Source organism: Balaenoptera ricei, chromosome 1 (genome assembly GCF_028023285.1).
Source record: "Balaenoptera ricei isolate mBalRic1 chromosome 1, mBalRic1.hap2, whole genome shotgun sequence".
NCBI classification, from domain to species: Eukaryota; Metazoa; Chordata; class Mammalia; order Artiodactyla; family Balaenopteridae; genus Balaenoptera; species Balaenoptera ricei.
In genome coordinates, this window is record NC_082639.1 from 147,145,623 (window position 1) to 147,162,477 (window position 16,855).

The following is a 16,855-nucleotide window of genomic DNA, read 5'->3' on the forward strand; positions in this document are numbered from 1 at the left end:
GCATAGAGGGGACTTACCTCAACATAATAAAGCCCATATATGACAAACCCACAGCCAACATCATCCTCAATGGTGAAAAACTGAAACCATTTCCACTAAGATCAGGAACAAGACAAGTTTGCTCACTCTCAGCACTACTATTCAACATTGTTTTGGAAGTTTTAGCCACAGCAACCAGAGAAGAAAAAGAAATAAAAGGAATACAAATCGGAAAGGAAGAAGTAAAGCTGTCACTGTTTTGCAGATGACATGATACCATACACAGAGAATCCTAAAGATGTTACCAGAAAACTACTAGAGCTAATCAATGAATTTGGTAAAGTAGCAGGATACAAAATTAATGCACAGAAATTTCTTGCATTCCTATACACTAATGATGAAAAATCTGAAAGTGAAATTAAGGAAATACTCCCATTTACCATTGCAACAAAAAGAATAAAATATCTAGGAATAAACCTACCTAGGGAGACAAAAGACCTGTATGCAGAAAACTATAAGATACTGATGAAAGAAATTAAAGATGATACAAATAGATGGAGAGATATACCATGTTCTTGGATTGGAAGAATCAACACTGTGAAAATGACTACACTACCCAAAGCAATCTACAGAGTCAATGCAATCCCTATCACACTACCACTGGCATTTTTCACAGAGCTAGAACAAAAAATTTCACAATTTGTATGGAAACACAAAAGACTCCGAATAGCCAAAGCAATCTTGAGAAAGAAAAACGGAGCTGGAGAAATCAGGCTCCCCGACTTCAGAGTATACTACAAAGCTACAGTAATCAAGACAGTATGGTACTGGCACAAAAACAGAAATATAGATCAATGGAACAGGATAGAAAGCCCAGAGATAAACCCACACACATATGCTCACCTTATTTTTGATACAGGAGGCAAGAATATAAAATGGAGAAAAGACAGCCTCTTCAATAAGGGATGCTGGGAAAACTGGTCAGCTACATGTAAAAGAATGAAATTAGAACACTCCCTAACAGCATACACAAAAATAAACTCAAAATGGATTAAAGACCTAAATGTAAGGCCAGAGACGATCAAACTCTTAGAGGAAAACATAGGCAGAACGCTCTATGACATAAATCACAGCAATATCCTTTTTGACCCAGCTCCTAGAGAAATGGAAATAAAAACAAAAGTAAACAAATGGGACCTAATGAAACCTAAATGCTTTTTCACAGCAAAGGAAACCATAAACAAGATGAAAAGACAACCCTCAGAATGGGAGAAAATATTTGCAAATGAAGCAACTGACAAAGGATTAATCTCCAAAATTTACAAGCAGCTCATGCAGCTCAATAGCAAAAAACCAAAAAACCCAATCCAAAAATGGGCAGAAGACCTAAATAGACATTTCTTCAAAGAAGATATACAGATTGCCAACAAACACATGAAAGAATGCTCAACATCACTAATCATTAGAGAAATGCAAATCAAAACTACAATGAGGTGTCACCTCACTCCTGTTAGAATGGGCATCATCAGAAAATCTACAAACAACAAATGCTGGAGAGGGTGTGGAGAAAAGGGAACCCTCTTGCACTGTTGGTGGGAATGTAAATTGATACAGCCACTATGGAGAACAGTATGGAGGTTCCTTAAAAAACTAAAAATAGAACTACCATATGACCCAGCAATCCCACTACTGGGCATATACCCTGAGAAAACCATAATTCCAAAAGAGTCATGTACCACAATGTTCACTGCAGGTCTATTTACAATAGCCAGGACATGGAAGCAAGCTAAGTGTCCATCGATAGATGAATGGATAAAGAAGATGTGGCACATATATACAATGGAATATTACTCAGCCATAAAAAGAAACGAAATTGAGTTATTTGTAGTGAGGTGGATGGATATAGAGTCTGTCATACAGAGTGAAGTAAGTCAGAAAGAGAAAAACAAATACCGCATGCTAACACATATATATGGAATCTAAAAAAAAAAAAAAAAGGTCATGAAGAACCTAAGGGCAGGATGGGAATAAAGACGCAGACCGACTAGAGAATGGACTTGAGGACATGGGGAGGAGGAAGGGTAAGCTGGGACAAAGTAAGAGAGTGGCATGGACATATATACACTACCAAATGTAAAATCGATAGCTAGTGGGAAGCAGCTGCATAGCACAGGGAGATCAGCTCGGTGCTTTGTGACCACCTAGAGGGGTGGAATAGGGAGGGTGGGAGAGAGGGAGACGCAAGAGGGAAGAGGTATGGGGATATATGTATATGTATAGCTGATTCCCTTTGTTATAAAGCAGAAACTAATACACCATTGTAAAGCAATTATACTCCAATAAAGATGTTAAGAAAAAAAAAAGATATATGCACCCCAATGTTCATTGCAGCACTATTTATAATAGCCAGGACATGGAAGCAATCTAAATGTCCATCGACAGATGAATGGATAAAGAAGATGTGGTGTGTGTGTATACACACGCACACACACACACACACACACACACACACACACACACACACAATGGAATATTACTCAGCCATAAAAAAGAATGAAATAATGTCATTTGCAGCAACATGGATGGACCTAGAAATTATCATACTAAGTGAAGTAAGTCAGATAGAGAAAGACAAATACCATATGATATCACTTAACATGTGGAATCTAAAATACGACACAAACCAACATATCTACAAAACAGAAACAGACTCTCAGACATAGAGAACAGACTTCTGGTTGCTAAGGGAGAGGGGAGGTGGCGGAGGGAAGGACTGAGAGTTTGGGATTAACATATGCAAACTAGTATATATAGGATGGATAAAGAAACAACAAGGTCCTACTGTATAGCACAGGGAACTATATTCAATATCCTCTGATAAACGATATTGGAAAAGAATATATATATATGTATGCATATATATAACTCAATCAGTTTGCTGTACAACAGACATTAACACAACATTGTAAATCAGCTATACTTCAATTTTAAAAAATAACAGTGTAATATAGGAAAAGGAAAGATCAAGTGTATTTTCAGATTGTGTTTTATACTTAAACTCAAAGCAAGTCAATTTTTAAAAACACTATCAAGATAAAAGAATTTGATAAGGAGGGTAAAAATAAGTAGGCAAATACAAATAACCCCAATAAAATACAAATAACGCTAATAAAATACAAATAACCGCAATAAAAGTACAAGCTACAACACAGAACTAAATTTATTAAGAAATCTTATTGCTTAATACTATAAAATCTCAATGAAAACATAAAACAAGATCTGATTCAAATTATAGGTAAGTGTATGTTCCTGGATGGAAAGTCAATATTTAACAAAATTTTCCTGTTTATACGTAAGGTGTGCAATTATACAATTCCAAGATGAATCCCAATTCTACTTCTTTTTCTTTTCTTTTGGGACCAGATAGAATTATTTTTTAATTCCTATGGAAGAATATACATCACAGAGAAGTCAAGAAATTCTGAAAAGTATTAGTGACAGGAGAGTTGCCTTATCAGATATTAAAATTTATTCAAAATAGCAAACTTTCATTATTGGCACAGGAATAAACAAACAGATTAGTGGAAAAGAAGAGCAAGTCCAAAAACAGATCGAATATATAAGAATATCTGATATATAGCAAAGTGGCAACAATCAGCTAAATAAAAATGGCAGTTGGAGAAGTACAAAAAGGAAGAAAGAATCTACCACGCCACTACAGATCTTCATTCTAAGGTGCCTGCTGTCACAGTATGGGGTATCACAGTCCTAAGAGTGGAATGACTACATCATTAAATTCAGGAATGGTGTATCAGAAACACAGGAAGCAAAATAAAAAGAATGAAGAAAATCTCAAGATACCAAAAAAAAAAAAAAAAAGATTTAATAATGAGAGGACAAAGGAACCTTGGCAAAGACTTCGAGACTGGATATTCTACAATCATTCATTCATCCACACAACCAGCATTTACTGAAAGCAAGGAATACAGAGCTGACACACAGGTAAAGAAGTACAATGTAATATAAATGTCAAAGTATCTGTACAAATATATTAAGAAGATGTCCATACATTTTATCTATGAAAATAAGAGAAAAGTTCATAGAAAAGATAGCATTTAAACTTGGTATTTAGAATGACTGAACGTTTTTAAAGAGGAAAAGGTTGTGGGAGTGGGATAGGGATTAACAAGGCATTTCCAGAAAGAGGGAAGAGATGTGCAAATGCAAAAGTGCATGAGAAAACATGCGGTGGTTGGAGAAGAGAAGCTGGGGTAGGTAAGTATTGATTCTGCTAATGTTTCAGTTGCCCCTTTTCCAGGCAAAGATGCCATCTGTTTGCATACTAGATTTGTCTCCTCAGAATCAAATTCCTTCCAATAGCAATCTAAGTTCTACAGATCAACCAAAGGACAGATTCACTGCAGTCAAGTTCAGTGGAGGATAATCTTAGGAAAAGTAACACTGCCAGACTTAAATCTTGAGCAGTTCAAACCATGAGACCTTTCTTTTATTTCCTGTTTTCTCTGTCTGCCTCTTTACCAGACAGACACAAATATAGGAGTAGCCCTGAGAATATCTGTCTATAGCTCTTAAGGCACTGGAATTCTACACTATAAACTATAAGTATGACAATGTATTGAAATTTTTAAATGATTTTTTTTTCCCCGTTGAGAAATACTACTGGGAAAAGTCAATTGAATCTCAATTGTAAACTTACAATTTGGATCTAAGGGTAAACAACACAATGTCCTTTGTTTGTGGGCACGGGGTGGGAATTATTATTAAGTACCTTTACAAATTCTTGAAATTTTGGAAACGGACACATGACAGACACGATATTAACACTTCTATGGATAACTTAATTTTTAGAAGTGTGACTGGTTTGATGTGAGGAAGCAGCATTTCCACTTGATAAATTACTAATGCTTTATTTCTGAAGAAGAATGTGTAGTAAGTTATCTGGACATTTTTGCTAGCAGACGGGACTGTTGCAGATATTTCTATATTAATAGCTGGGACTTATCAGAATTAGAAGGTGGGAGTGGGGGCTTGTTCTGGGGTTTCTATTTTCTGTCTTAATACATGGGAAGAACGCCTCAATCAAAACTGTGTGACTTTTTAAGGGAAATATGTATCTGTGGAATGAGATTTTTAGAAAAGCCAATCTGGATGACATTTTATCGTTCAGATTTAAGGCTGCTAGTATTTGGTGTATTTATATAATCCCACCTAGTACCCTTGATGGCACAATATAGCCAGATACAGAGCTAGGAGATTAAAAAAGAGGGGCGTGGGGTGCCTTCTTGGTCTTGTTCAGTGTTTCTCAAAGTACAGCTGTGTGCAATTAACTGGGATGCTTGTTTAAAATTTCAGATTCTGATCCCCCAATTTCAGAGGGTCTGATTCAATACTCTGGAGTAGGACTCAGGAATCTACACTTTTAACTACTACATCAGCTGATTCTGATGCAGAAGAGAAACACTGATGCATGCAGTAATGGCACAGGACAAATTAATGATAACCACTACAGACGTTAACTTAGAATATTTTCCTAAGTGAAAAAAGCAGTTGATTTAATAAAACTATTATCATTGACTTTAGTTACACTGATAAATATTAACAATTATACTATAACTCATTGCTGATAGTTAATAATGCCGTACAGTTCTTTAAAAAGCTATACCAAAAGGGCAATTTTTCAAGACTTTTTGTCAAAATGTCACTCTATAACAGAAATACAGTTCAAAAAATTGACTATCAAAACTCTAAAAAAATATATAATTTAAATAAAGTCCTTTTATTACAAGGTCCTTAAGGGAATACTGTTATGCTGTTCAGACTTTTTTTTTTTTTTTTTAAATAGTAGAACTGATCTTTTTTCATATCTTTTCTCTGGTATAAGAAGCACACGCTTTACCACAATCTCACAGTCCTCACCCCACACACTCCTACACATATAGGAGTTTTTTTAACAAGTCGATCTTTTAAATATTTTACACTGCATTCAAATAAAAAGTAATCAAAAATAACACGTGCCATACAACATCTTTGTTAGAGTGACTCTTGCATGGGTATGGACTAGTGAATTCACCTATTAGATATTTCATTTATAGATAAATAAATTGATTTATAGATCAATAAAGAATCATCATTATGGGACAGCTGACTAGACATGAAAATAATCTAATTACTTTAAACCAGATATTATCATGGTAGCCACTGAAACAATATATATGTATATATATGTGCACACACATGTGTGTACATACATGTATATATACACATACATATATACATATATATAATTTAAGGCTTATTAAAGATACTTACTACTATTAATAATGTAGCTTGGAATCATTTTACCTTTTAATATTGCTGCTGAAATTCCAATGGTAGCACAAAATAGGGGGGAAAAAGCAAAGGCATTAAAGAGTTATATGGAATAATATTCTGCCTGTGTTTGATGTGCTTAAATGCATGTATATAGGAAAGAAGATCTGAGTTGGAAAAAAGGGCTCAGGAAAAAAAAAAAACAGGCACACAGGCGGATTTAAGAAGATCAGAAATCCTTTCTACTGTTTCTCTTTATACATCCTTACATACATCCTACTCACTCCATAGTGCTTAAATAGTTGACATCTGAATGAATCTCAAAGAATAAAGCAATACAAGAAGACAAGACAAAACACTAATTTGGCTAGCACTAGATTATTGCTAAACTTTTTTTTTTTATTGTTCCCCTTGGAAGTTATACTGAATTGAAATGAATAAGTTTCCTACCTATCTACCAACCAAACATCCCAACATCAAAAACCCTGTACAGATTATACAACTTTATCCATTTAAGCGGGGGTGGGAGGAGTACTGCTCTCTCTATAGGTGTCTCCAGTGGATAAGAAAGACTGCTGTTATAAACAGGATTTCAGTCTATGTCTGATGGTTCACTTTCCCTCATTTCTCCTCTATTCCTAGATGTGAAACTACGAAAGAATACTAGTTAAGACCTTGCATTTATACAGCAATTTGGGTTTCAAAGAGCTTTCAAGTTACTAACAAACATTTTGGCCTAGAGAGGACTATATCATGAATTAAGGCATGCTATCTTGTTCTTCAGGCATCAGCCATGTGTAACTCTTGTAACTTACAAATACCTATGTGATCAACTTGGATCTCAATGGAAAGAAGCTGCTAGATTTCTATTGCCTTCAGCAAGACAGTGGTCATTTGATTACAGGTGGCCTGGTAAAACCCCACTACTATTATATTGTATATAACGCCCTTCTATACAATCTCTTTTTATTCCTTATTAAAAAATAGAAGATGTAGTATCAGTGAAATTGAATGGTGAACATCTGTGGATATTAAAAATGACTCAGGGTAATCTCTTGTATTTTTATCACTGGGCAGAATTATAGCAAAAATTATAAATTACATACAAAAATATAATTCTAGAAACATTCTAACTCAGCGAACAAAGCAAAATAAACATTTTACTACCCTTTTTTCCAAAAGAAAAATATATTTTGAAACCATCTTCTAAAAAGTTTACTTCTTTTACCAGTGAACCATAAATAATCTTTGCGCAACTCATTTTTGTTATCAAGTTAGGAAAGTTAATGCTAAGCTGAATACAAATGATTTTTTACCCTTACCTCGATCTTTTGCTTTGTCAGAAAGGAGCACCTCTACCTCCTCATATTCCCGGATGGCATCCAATATGATACTTCCTTCTTTACTGAATAAGAACAGCATGGGGATCGTGATGTCATCTGTGTCCTTTCCATCACCTGCCATCTGGAACAGAGGGGCAGTATCACTGCTGCTCCCCTCATTGTCGTCTAGCCAGAAAATGAATACAGCAAACATAAAAACGTTCGTCCATTAAAAGGGTCTAGCTACCAATCTTTACTGTTTTTTACCTGTTGACGGCATTAATTTTCTGCATCAAGAACCATAAAAACACTCATACTTTTGGGGCCCACTAATTCTACTCCTAGAAATCTATCCTGAGGAAATAATTCAAAAGAAGCAAAATGATCTATGCCTGAAGAAGTTCACTGGAGTGCTTTTTGTAACTGTCAACAACTGTAAACTATTATAAGTAAATTATAACGAACTACCTGAGGGAACACACAGAAAAACATAATGTTATTATTACATAAAAAAAGTAGAACACAAAATTCTACGATTATGACTATAAAAATTTCATATGCTTATGAAAAAGCCTAAAAATGGAAAAATTCAAAGACTTGAATTACAATGATAGAACTATGAAATTTTATTGTTGTTTAAGATTTCTTCTAATGGCATTATATTGTTTTACCAAACTACAAATTGATGGTTCTTTTTAATATACTGTTCACAAGGAATAATTATGACTATACTGTTTTTTCCTCTGTAAGTTGAATGAAACACTATTGTTACTTTACGCTGGTTAAATAATAGGAGTACGACTGCTAAATACTGTTTTACTGGTGATGCCAGTTATGTCCAGCCCTAATCTTACACGCCAGTCTCCCTGGAGAACCTGCCCATCCCTTCTCAGACAGCTTGCGTGGATAGGCCCTTCTAAGTGGAGAATACCATGTAGAACCCATCCCCTTAGCAGTAACTGACTAGACAAAGGATGGCTACCTGACCCTCAGTCTCTCTGCTGCTTGTCACTGTTACAACCACTCAACTCTGCCACTGTAGCTTGAAAGTGGCTATAGATGACATGGAAACAAACTGACATGCTGTGTTCTAGCAAAACTTTCATTTACAAAAACAGGCAGTGAGCTGAACTTGGCTTGCAGGCTGTAGTTTGCCAACCTCTGATTTAAGTTATGAAGCAGAATTTCTCCTAATACTTACTTAGACTAATGAAATTCATGCATTCATTAAATCAACACTGGCATGCCGATATGAGATAAGCAAAAGGCATAGTAAATAATTTTTCACTGAAATAAATCCTACTGTTTTATTTTAAATCTCTTAATGTTTATTTACCCTGAGTTCAAAAAGGAAATCTATCCTAATTAGAAAGAACAAATTCAAAATGGAGTTCCCCTGTGAGACAATCTATACAGAAGAACTAACTTCACAAATAGGATGTGACCTCAGGTTTTCCAGTTCTTTCTGAATGTAAACTCATATTTACTTAAAGCATAGAAAAATTTATATTTTCCCTGATAGTCATGCCCTGCTTGTCACGATATCAGTGATCTTTTGTGGAAAATGAAAAGGCAAACACACTGGTTGAAATACATGCAGAAAATGATTTGAATTTTATAATTTCAGTGGAAAAAGACCCAAGGAGATAAAAACTTGCTAGCAACTAGGGCTTATACCCATGACATGTCAGTTATTTTAGGAAATTTTATATATATTATCTTCAAACCTTACAACCACCTAAAAGATATTTATTACCATTTTCACTGGAGCTAAAAAATACACTATGGAATAAACAGATAAAGAAACTAAAGCTGGGCCAAGGTTACACCATGATTTTGTGGCAGAGCCAGGAACTACAACCCCACGTGTCTGACTCCAAAGCCGGCACCTATGTGGAGTAATGGATACTTTCAGTGACTCCCCACTGGAGGTGGCAGGGTGTAATTCTTGCTCCTAGGGGGCTTTGGATCTCATGGGCCCATTTTTTTATCCATGGTATTGGGTGTTTTTAGCACTCACTCCTACTGCACCTTCACACTGGACCCCAAGTACTTTTATTGGCATTAATATACAGAAACCCAAATCTAGACTTTCAAACAAGATATGAGACATATACACATTCTTAAGAGAGTCATTGGATTACCTACCCATTATGCTGGCTAGTGAAGTAAAAATGACAAACTCTGATAAAAGTTTGGAAAATGAAAGGAAAAATCCTAAAAATTATGTCTTAGTCAACACAATGACATGGAGGATTACTTACCGATAACAATGCCACCAATGGCTCCAGCATTCTGGATGTTGCGTGCCTTTTCTGCAAACATGCACTGTCCTCTTTGTATCAAAGCAATCTTTCCCATCACTGCCTCAGGGTTAGTAAGCTCTGAACAACCATTGTACGGTTTACTGCTGGCAACAAATCCTCTTGTCTGGCAGAAATAAAAGTAACTTAAGTAATCTTTTATCTTCTCCAATCACTACCTAGTCATTAAAATTCAGTATCTAGAGCTTTAAGTAGACCTCACTTCTTTTCTAATGATAACATATACAATATATATTTAGCATAAATTTTTGTTTTGAACATTTTGCATATTATGGTACCCAACTAATATTTCTACCGTGTTTTGCAGTTTATGAAGCATTTTTACATAAATTACTAAACCAGATCTTTATAATGACTCTGAGTGAAGTAATACAGATAATATTTCCATTTTACGTGTGGGGAAACTGAGATTCAGTTTACATAATTTGCTCAAAGTCACGATGTTAGTAAGTGGTAAAGTTGGAACCTCAGGCTGATTCACTACATACCCATACCCACACTTACAAGAAGCTGGGAACCATTTTTTAAACCATCACTGGTAACAGGAAAAATTTTTGAAAGAGGGGAAAAATGGATTTAGTCTACATGAATCTGCAAGCAGTTCTTCTTCCAAGAAAAATTAAATCCATCAGAGAACTGATTTTAAAGATGGGAGTGTAAAGATGTTTCAAGATCCTTCTCTCTCTTAGAAGGTAAACTCCATGAGGGCATAAATCTTCACTGGTTTTTGTAAACTTGATATATAGCAAATATCTAAAATACTGCCTAGAAAAAGAGTTATTGAATAAATGAATCAACTATAAACCTACATAGCTTTAAAATATACACTAGAAAAAGTTTAAATTGGGGGTAATAGAGTTCAAAGACCACTGGCTTTAGATGATCAGAATAGTTGGGTTCTGGTCTAGTGGCTAGCTTTGCTACCAGTTAGTCAGATAGTTGAACCTGTGAACTTCGTTTCCTACAGTAAAACTAACAGGATAGACTAGCTTACTGGCCTTCCAAATTTGCTCAGCGGAACCTCAGTGTCTGATGCTCTCCACAGCCACTTGTCCAGAGCACCTCTGCTTTAGCTGTTCCCTACATTAAGCCTCTGAGTTAGATTTTTGTTCAAAGAAAAGTTTCAGTAGTTACAAAGTTTGAAAACCATTTTTAGATAAGTTAAAGGCATTGAATTAGAGAACAATATCTGAACATTTTAAGTAAAATTCTGTAACCATACTGCATACATAAATTATGACTCAATATTTTCAAGATATGCTTTTAATTTTAATCTACCTTAATCTGGGAGATTAAATATTTAGGTGTTTTAAATAAGTTAAAACTACTAAATTAGAAAAGAGACTAAGAAATTAGACAATACTTAGCTAATATTTGAGTTCAATTTCAACAAGCATATTATAGGTGTACATACCTCTTTATGTTTAGACAGATCTAGCCCAAACTGAGCTGGACCAGCAGTTAATACTACCCGGCCAAAAAATGGGTGAGAAACAATTTGTACAGCTCGTGGAGGTAGCTGCTGTTCTTTTTGTTGTTGACTTGACAATTCAATCATCTCCTGCATAAACCTCAACCCATCTTCTGCGTCAATTGAACTAGCAGCCTAGGAAAGAAACAAATTAATTTTATCCTTTCTGGAAACTTTCAACTTTTTGATTTCTTAAATACTACTGCACTATAGTTTTCTACTCAAAAAATTTCTCCTATCAGTTTTGGTCTCTACCAAATATTTATGGCCTTATTTGTTCTCAAAAATATTACTTCTGGTAATATTTTCTGAATATAACATCTGTAATTTTTATTAATGTCTCTTTCACTGTCCTATAAACCACTTTTGATACAAATTGAGAAGTGCACTTCCACTAAATGCTCACTTTGCTTGTTTTCTCCTCTGGTTGCCCTTTTAAGAAATAAACCTCATAACTGACCCATATTCCCCTTCTTCCTCGAAATTATGAATGAACAACCAGATTAAATTCAAAACATAAGTATCAGGCACCTATTACATCCCAGCAGTTGACTAGGCACTAGGGACATAATCTTTTACTTTAAGAAGTTTGTATCTAGAGGAGAGAGACATGTAAAATTAGCTATGATAAAATTTCTCAAGTGGGAAAGTGCACTAGTAACACAAAGGAAGGACTGATTCTGTCAGTGTGTATCTGGGAAATATTTGGAATGATTCAAATTGAATCTTAATAGAGGAAAAGGTGAAGAGTGCCTGACTACAGGAGGAAAAGGATGAATTCCTAACACCTTATAGGAAAAGTCAATGGAACCTGACAAGGGATAGAGGACAGAGGAGAACGGAAAGGAGCTGGGAGAAAGAAATTCAAGCCCATCCTGAGATTTCTAGTGTTGGTGACTTAGAGAATGATGATAGGGTTGACTGAGATGGAGAACGAAAGGGCAGAGAGACAGACTGTAGTGGGAGGAGGGAGAGAGAATTAATTCAGGTTTGGACAGATTGAGATTGAGATGCAGAAATGTACGGCAGGTAGATTATAGCTGGGTTTAAAAAGTAAAGTAAAGTTGGGTTTAAGAAGTAAAGTAAAATCAGGATTACATACATGTATCGCGTGTACAAAGATGACAGCAGAGCTTGTAGAAATAGATGACACTATTGAAGAAGAGTATAGTAAGAAAAACATACGATCCAGGTTCTTTGGTGCCTATACTGAGTCGTGCCAAGAAGAGCTGCAAAGGAATCTACAAAATATTTCACAGAGTATTTGGAAAGGTGTTGCTGGAATGCCCTGGAAGCCAAGAAAGGGGTAGGTTTTAAAAAGAGGCCAGCCAATAGTTACATAAAAGTTCAATCAGAGGAGGACTAAGGGGCTACTGGCTGGCAATTATGTCACTGGTGACCCACGTGCTAGCAATGTCATCAGAGATGTCATTCCCACCGCTGGGGAGTGAGGATGAGTGAAACGTAAGCAAGCAGACAGAAGTCTCGTTAGGGAAGGAGGGATGATGTGGCAAGAATAGGGATGAGACCGAAACCTGAGGGGAAGGCAAGGTGAGGGGAAGGCAAGGTGGTGGGAAGGCTGAATCCGAGATTACGGGGTATCTGAATATGGTTCTACTAGGTTGAAATTATTTCTCAAACTGTAGTTTTCTCAGAATTAATGCAGTCATAAGGTGGATAATTTAAAGGCCTCGGGTTATGAAAGCTTTTAAAGCAAAAATCAATAAAAATTTCTCCAAGAGGTATGTTATGTTCCCTAGGCATAGATAAATAAATGCAAATTTTGATTTCTATAATGAATAAAGTATTTAAATTCAGCTCTTTGGAAACTAAAATAGTGTAAAATAGAGATATAAATATTAAAATGAATTATTAGCTTTTAAGATTATGTTCTAAATAAAACAGTGGAAAGACAAGAAATAGAAATTCTTAGATTCTGAGAAATAGAAAACTTAGATCTGAGTCCTATATTTGACCATATTAACATAAGCAAATTACTCAACCTATTTGTGACTTGATTGATTTATACTACAAAGGGGTTGAATCAGATGGCTTTCCAAAATACTTCCAAGTCCTAAAATTCTGATACTCTGACTTTAAACCACACACTGAAGGTTTTTAAAAAGCCAAATGTCATTATCTTATTAAAGCTACTGAGACCAAAGAGGACAGAGATGGTAGCTAATTAGTACAGCAATGTCTTACTTGGATTGCATGTTGAACCAACTGGACTCTTCCATCTTTGAGGTGAATCAAACTCACCCCCATCTTCTTCAAGATTTCTAAATGCTCAGGGTTAGTGGCCATGAAATCTCTGGCTCTCAGAGGGGGTTTAGCTCCACTCCTGAAACTCTCCTCTCTGCTAAAAGGAATTATAGGCAAGGCTTAAAAAAACCCACAAGTCAGAATTGGGAAAAAAAGCATAAGGCAAACAAATTCTAGTTTTAAACCAGTGAAAAATGGAATAACTAGAAAGAGTTACTTACCTACATATAACTTAGGTTTTTAATAAGTGGTATAGCTTTCAAATATATTTTACAGTTACAGAAGCTTGTATATTATCTATAAGGCAGTATTAATCAACAGCATTACAATTATTTGAAGGTACACAATAGGTTGGCTTAGAGATTTATTATTATTTATTTCTCCCTCAAAAAACAGATGTTTCTCTCAATATTTTAAAAGCAAAACAATACTTATATCAGTGAACAATAACATTCACTTAAGAAAAATAATTTTTTAAAATTTCCTAGTAATGGTTTTTCTAATGTAACTATTTGGAAGAAAATGCACTCATTAAAGCAAAAAGTTTTATTCAACAACCAAGAATAAGTGCCTCATCAAAAAAATCAAATCAAAACACTGTTATTTTTCCTATACAGAAACTACAGATAAAAGGAAAAATATTTTCTACATATACAAAACGTGGAAATATTTGATGAAACTGTTGTGTAAAAATGTGCTCTGGATCTAGAGGGGTGGGATAGGGAGGATGGGAGGGAGATGCAAGAGGGAGGAGATATGGGAACATACGTATATGTATAGCTGATTCACTCTGTTATAAAGCAGAAACTAACACACCATTGTAAAGCAATTATACTCCAATAAAGATGTTTAAAAAAAAAAATGTGCTGTGGAAGTTACAAACTATCATACGCTGCCATTATTACTTGGTTCATTAAACAAAAGATACACAGAAAATTTCCATAATAATAAAAAGACATTACTGCAGAATAAACTTTGCTATCTAACTTTACTCACCAATTTTTAATTTTAATCAGTGATAAGTACATACTCAATATTTTTGATCTAAATGAATGTCTTCTTGGCTGTTATATGTTCCTTACATTCTCTGTCATTTACTAAGAATTCATTTTGATATTAACAAATATAAAATAAGACATCTTACACTCTGATGATGCCTCGAGGACAGCTCTTGTCCACCACATTTTTCAAGGGTTCACGGATGCTCTGAGCATACAGTGGGTCATTAGGGAAGAGAATCTGAGTGTTTGGACAAGTCCAATCAAAATTACTGTCATCCAGTTCCGTATATTCTGAAGTCTAAAAATATAAAAGAATGTTATGTAAATAAAAATAATTATTTTACTTTATAGTTTGTTCAAAGGAAACATTTAAGTGAAATGTAAGTATACACAGGATGTAATAAAAGAAAACATCAAGGGTACTTCTCCTACCACACTATATTTATAGAATTCTAGTCATGGATTACTTTTTACTTGGAAAAACAAAACAAACACATAGGAGTAAAAAAGGGAGTAAGACATTTAGTTCAAAAACATAACCTACTGTGTTCTTCTTAGAGAGTCTTTGATTTGTAGTAGAGAGCCAAAGAGGTAACAGATGAGCTTCTGTTGTAAAAATGTAATCTTCTATGTCAAAAATAACGTCTTCTTTATCCGCAAATAACAGGTAAAGATATTTAAACATTTCGGCCAAGAAGAAGGAATCCATTCTAAAATAAAAGGATACAAATAAATCTAAGAACATAAAAATATCCAAATGCCAACTATCTGAAAGCCACAGAATCAAGGTCAATAAACCTGTCTACACCAGTACAGACATCCAAAGAACTATAGAATGTATCTATCCTCTGGTGTAATAGCCTTGACTCCAAGCATATTCCAAGGAAATGAAAAAGACCAGAAGGGCTGCCTATCACACAGGTACACTAAATCTTGTCAATACTGCAGACAAGGTTTTTCTATGGGCCTTCTGAGGGAGAGTTTTCCATTTCTTCTACAGGGAACCAACAACAGGGAGGTAATGCAGATGACCTTTACTACTGAGGACCATATAAGAATCTTCAACTAATATTAATTGAACTGGATAAAGTAATACAATTTTGATGCAGCCATTTAAGTGATAACCAAGAAGGCTTTAAAAGTAATCATTTACAAAAAGTTACATGAAAAAAGCACAACACAAAATCACATGGACTATGATAACTTTGTAAACATTTAAATACCTACCAAGTGTGACTTTACAAATGATTTAATGTTATAACGTTTTAACAAACATTTTAAAGGAAAGCTTTTATAAAAAGTGGTAGGAAAAGAGCACAGTCGTTAGATGGAGTTACAATAACAAGGAATTTAATTATATGTGCTACTTCCCGAAGCATCCTAGCTTTTAGCAGTTACTAGACAGGCTGCACAGTTTCGTAACTGGCCAAGCACAATTCCTGGCACACAGCAGGCACTCAATAAATGTTTGCGAATGCAAGTTTAAACAGCATTACTAAAGAATGAACTGGAGAGGCAGTTGGACATAGCGGTAAAGAGCTGGGGCTTTGGAAATAGAAAAGAACTTGTGATGGCGAGCTACGTGCCCAAGGGGATATTATATAAGGACTGTGAGCTTCAGTTTATCCTGAAAGGACATAATAACAGTACATGCCTAACAGTGGTGCAAAGACTAAATGTCATACTATAATGTCAACTATTTAGCATAGCACCCGGCATGCGTATGAGCTCAAAAACAGAGCTATCATTATTTTTCCCAGACATAAATGATGTTTTATTTTGGAACAACAACTGTAATGTTTCAAAACTTCTTTGAACATTTTGGATGTTAATCATTTTATAACAGATAAAATACTTCCCTGTCAATCTGCAATACACTTATGGTAATTTAACTTTTTCTGGAGGACTGACAGTTATTACCATAAGCATATGCTAGCTTAAGAACTGTAAACTGATGTGCAAGATTTTGATTTTTGGCAAATTCCACAAGTGATTACGAAACAGATGATTTGTAAATGCTTAGAAAAGACTAGAGACGTGGTAAGATCACTGCAGTATGAGTTGGGTAAAGTTAGCAAGTTTGGGTATCGTATCACATAATCTATTTTGCACTTGAAAACCATAAATATGTACACAAATGCAAACACAAAGGCATTAAAAATG

The 16,855-nt window shown here is 35.0% G+C and overlaps 1 protein-coding gene across 4 annotated transcripts in view; it reads right to left on the reverse strand.

Moving 5' to 3' along the window:
• EDEM3 (ER degradation enhancing alpha-mannosidase like protein 3) overlaps positions 1 to 16,855 on the reverse strand; it is an 83,508-nt gene that overhangs the window by 20,223 nt on the left and 46,430 nt on the right. For 2 of the 4 annotated variants that reach the window (XM_059937765.1, XM_059937780.1), the window contains 6 exons: positions 15,237 to 15,402; positions 14,836 to 14,990; positions 13,632 to 13,788; positions 11,370 to 11,561; positions 9,896 to 10,061; positions 7,632 to 7,817 (listed from right to left, as the gene is read on the reverse strand). In XM_059937765.1, the coding sequence (XP_059793748.1) occupies positions 7,632 to 7,817; positions 9,896 to 10,061; positions 11,370 to 11,561; positions 13,632 to 13,788; positions 14,836 to 14,990; positions 15,237 to 15,402 (1,022 nt within the window). Of the gene's footprint in view, positions 1 to 7,631; positions 7,818 to 9,895; positions 10,062 to 11,369; positions 11,562 to 13,631; positions 13,789 to 14,835; positions 14,991 to 15,236; positions 15,403 to 16,855 lie in introns of those variants that run through there. The other 2 variants (XM_059937770.1, XM_059937790.1) reach the window with 2 other exon arrangements.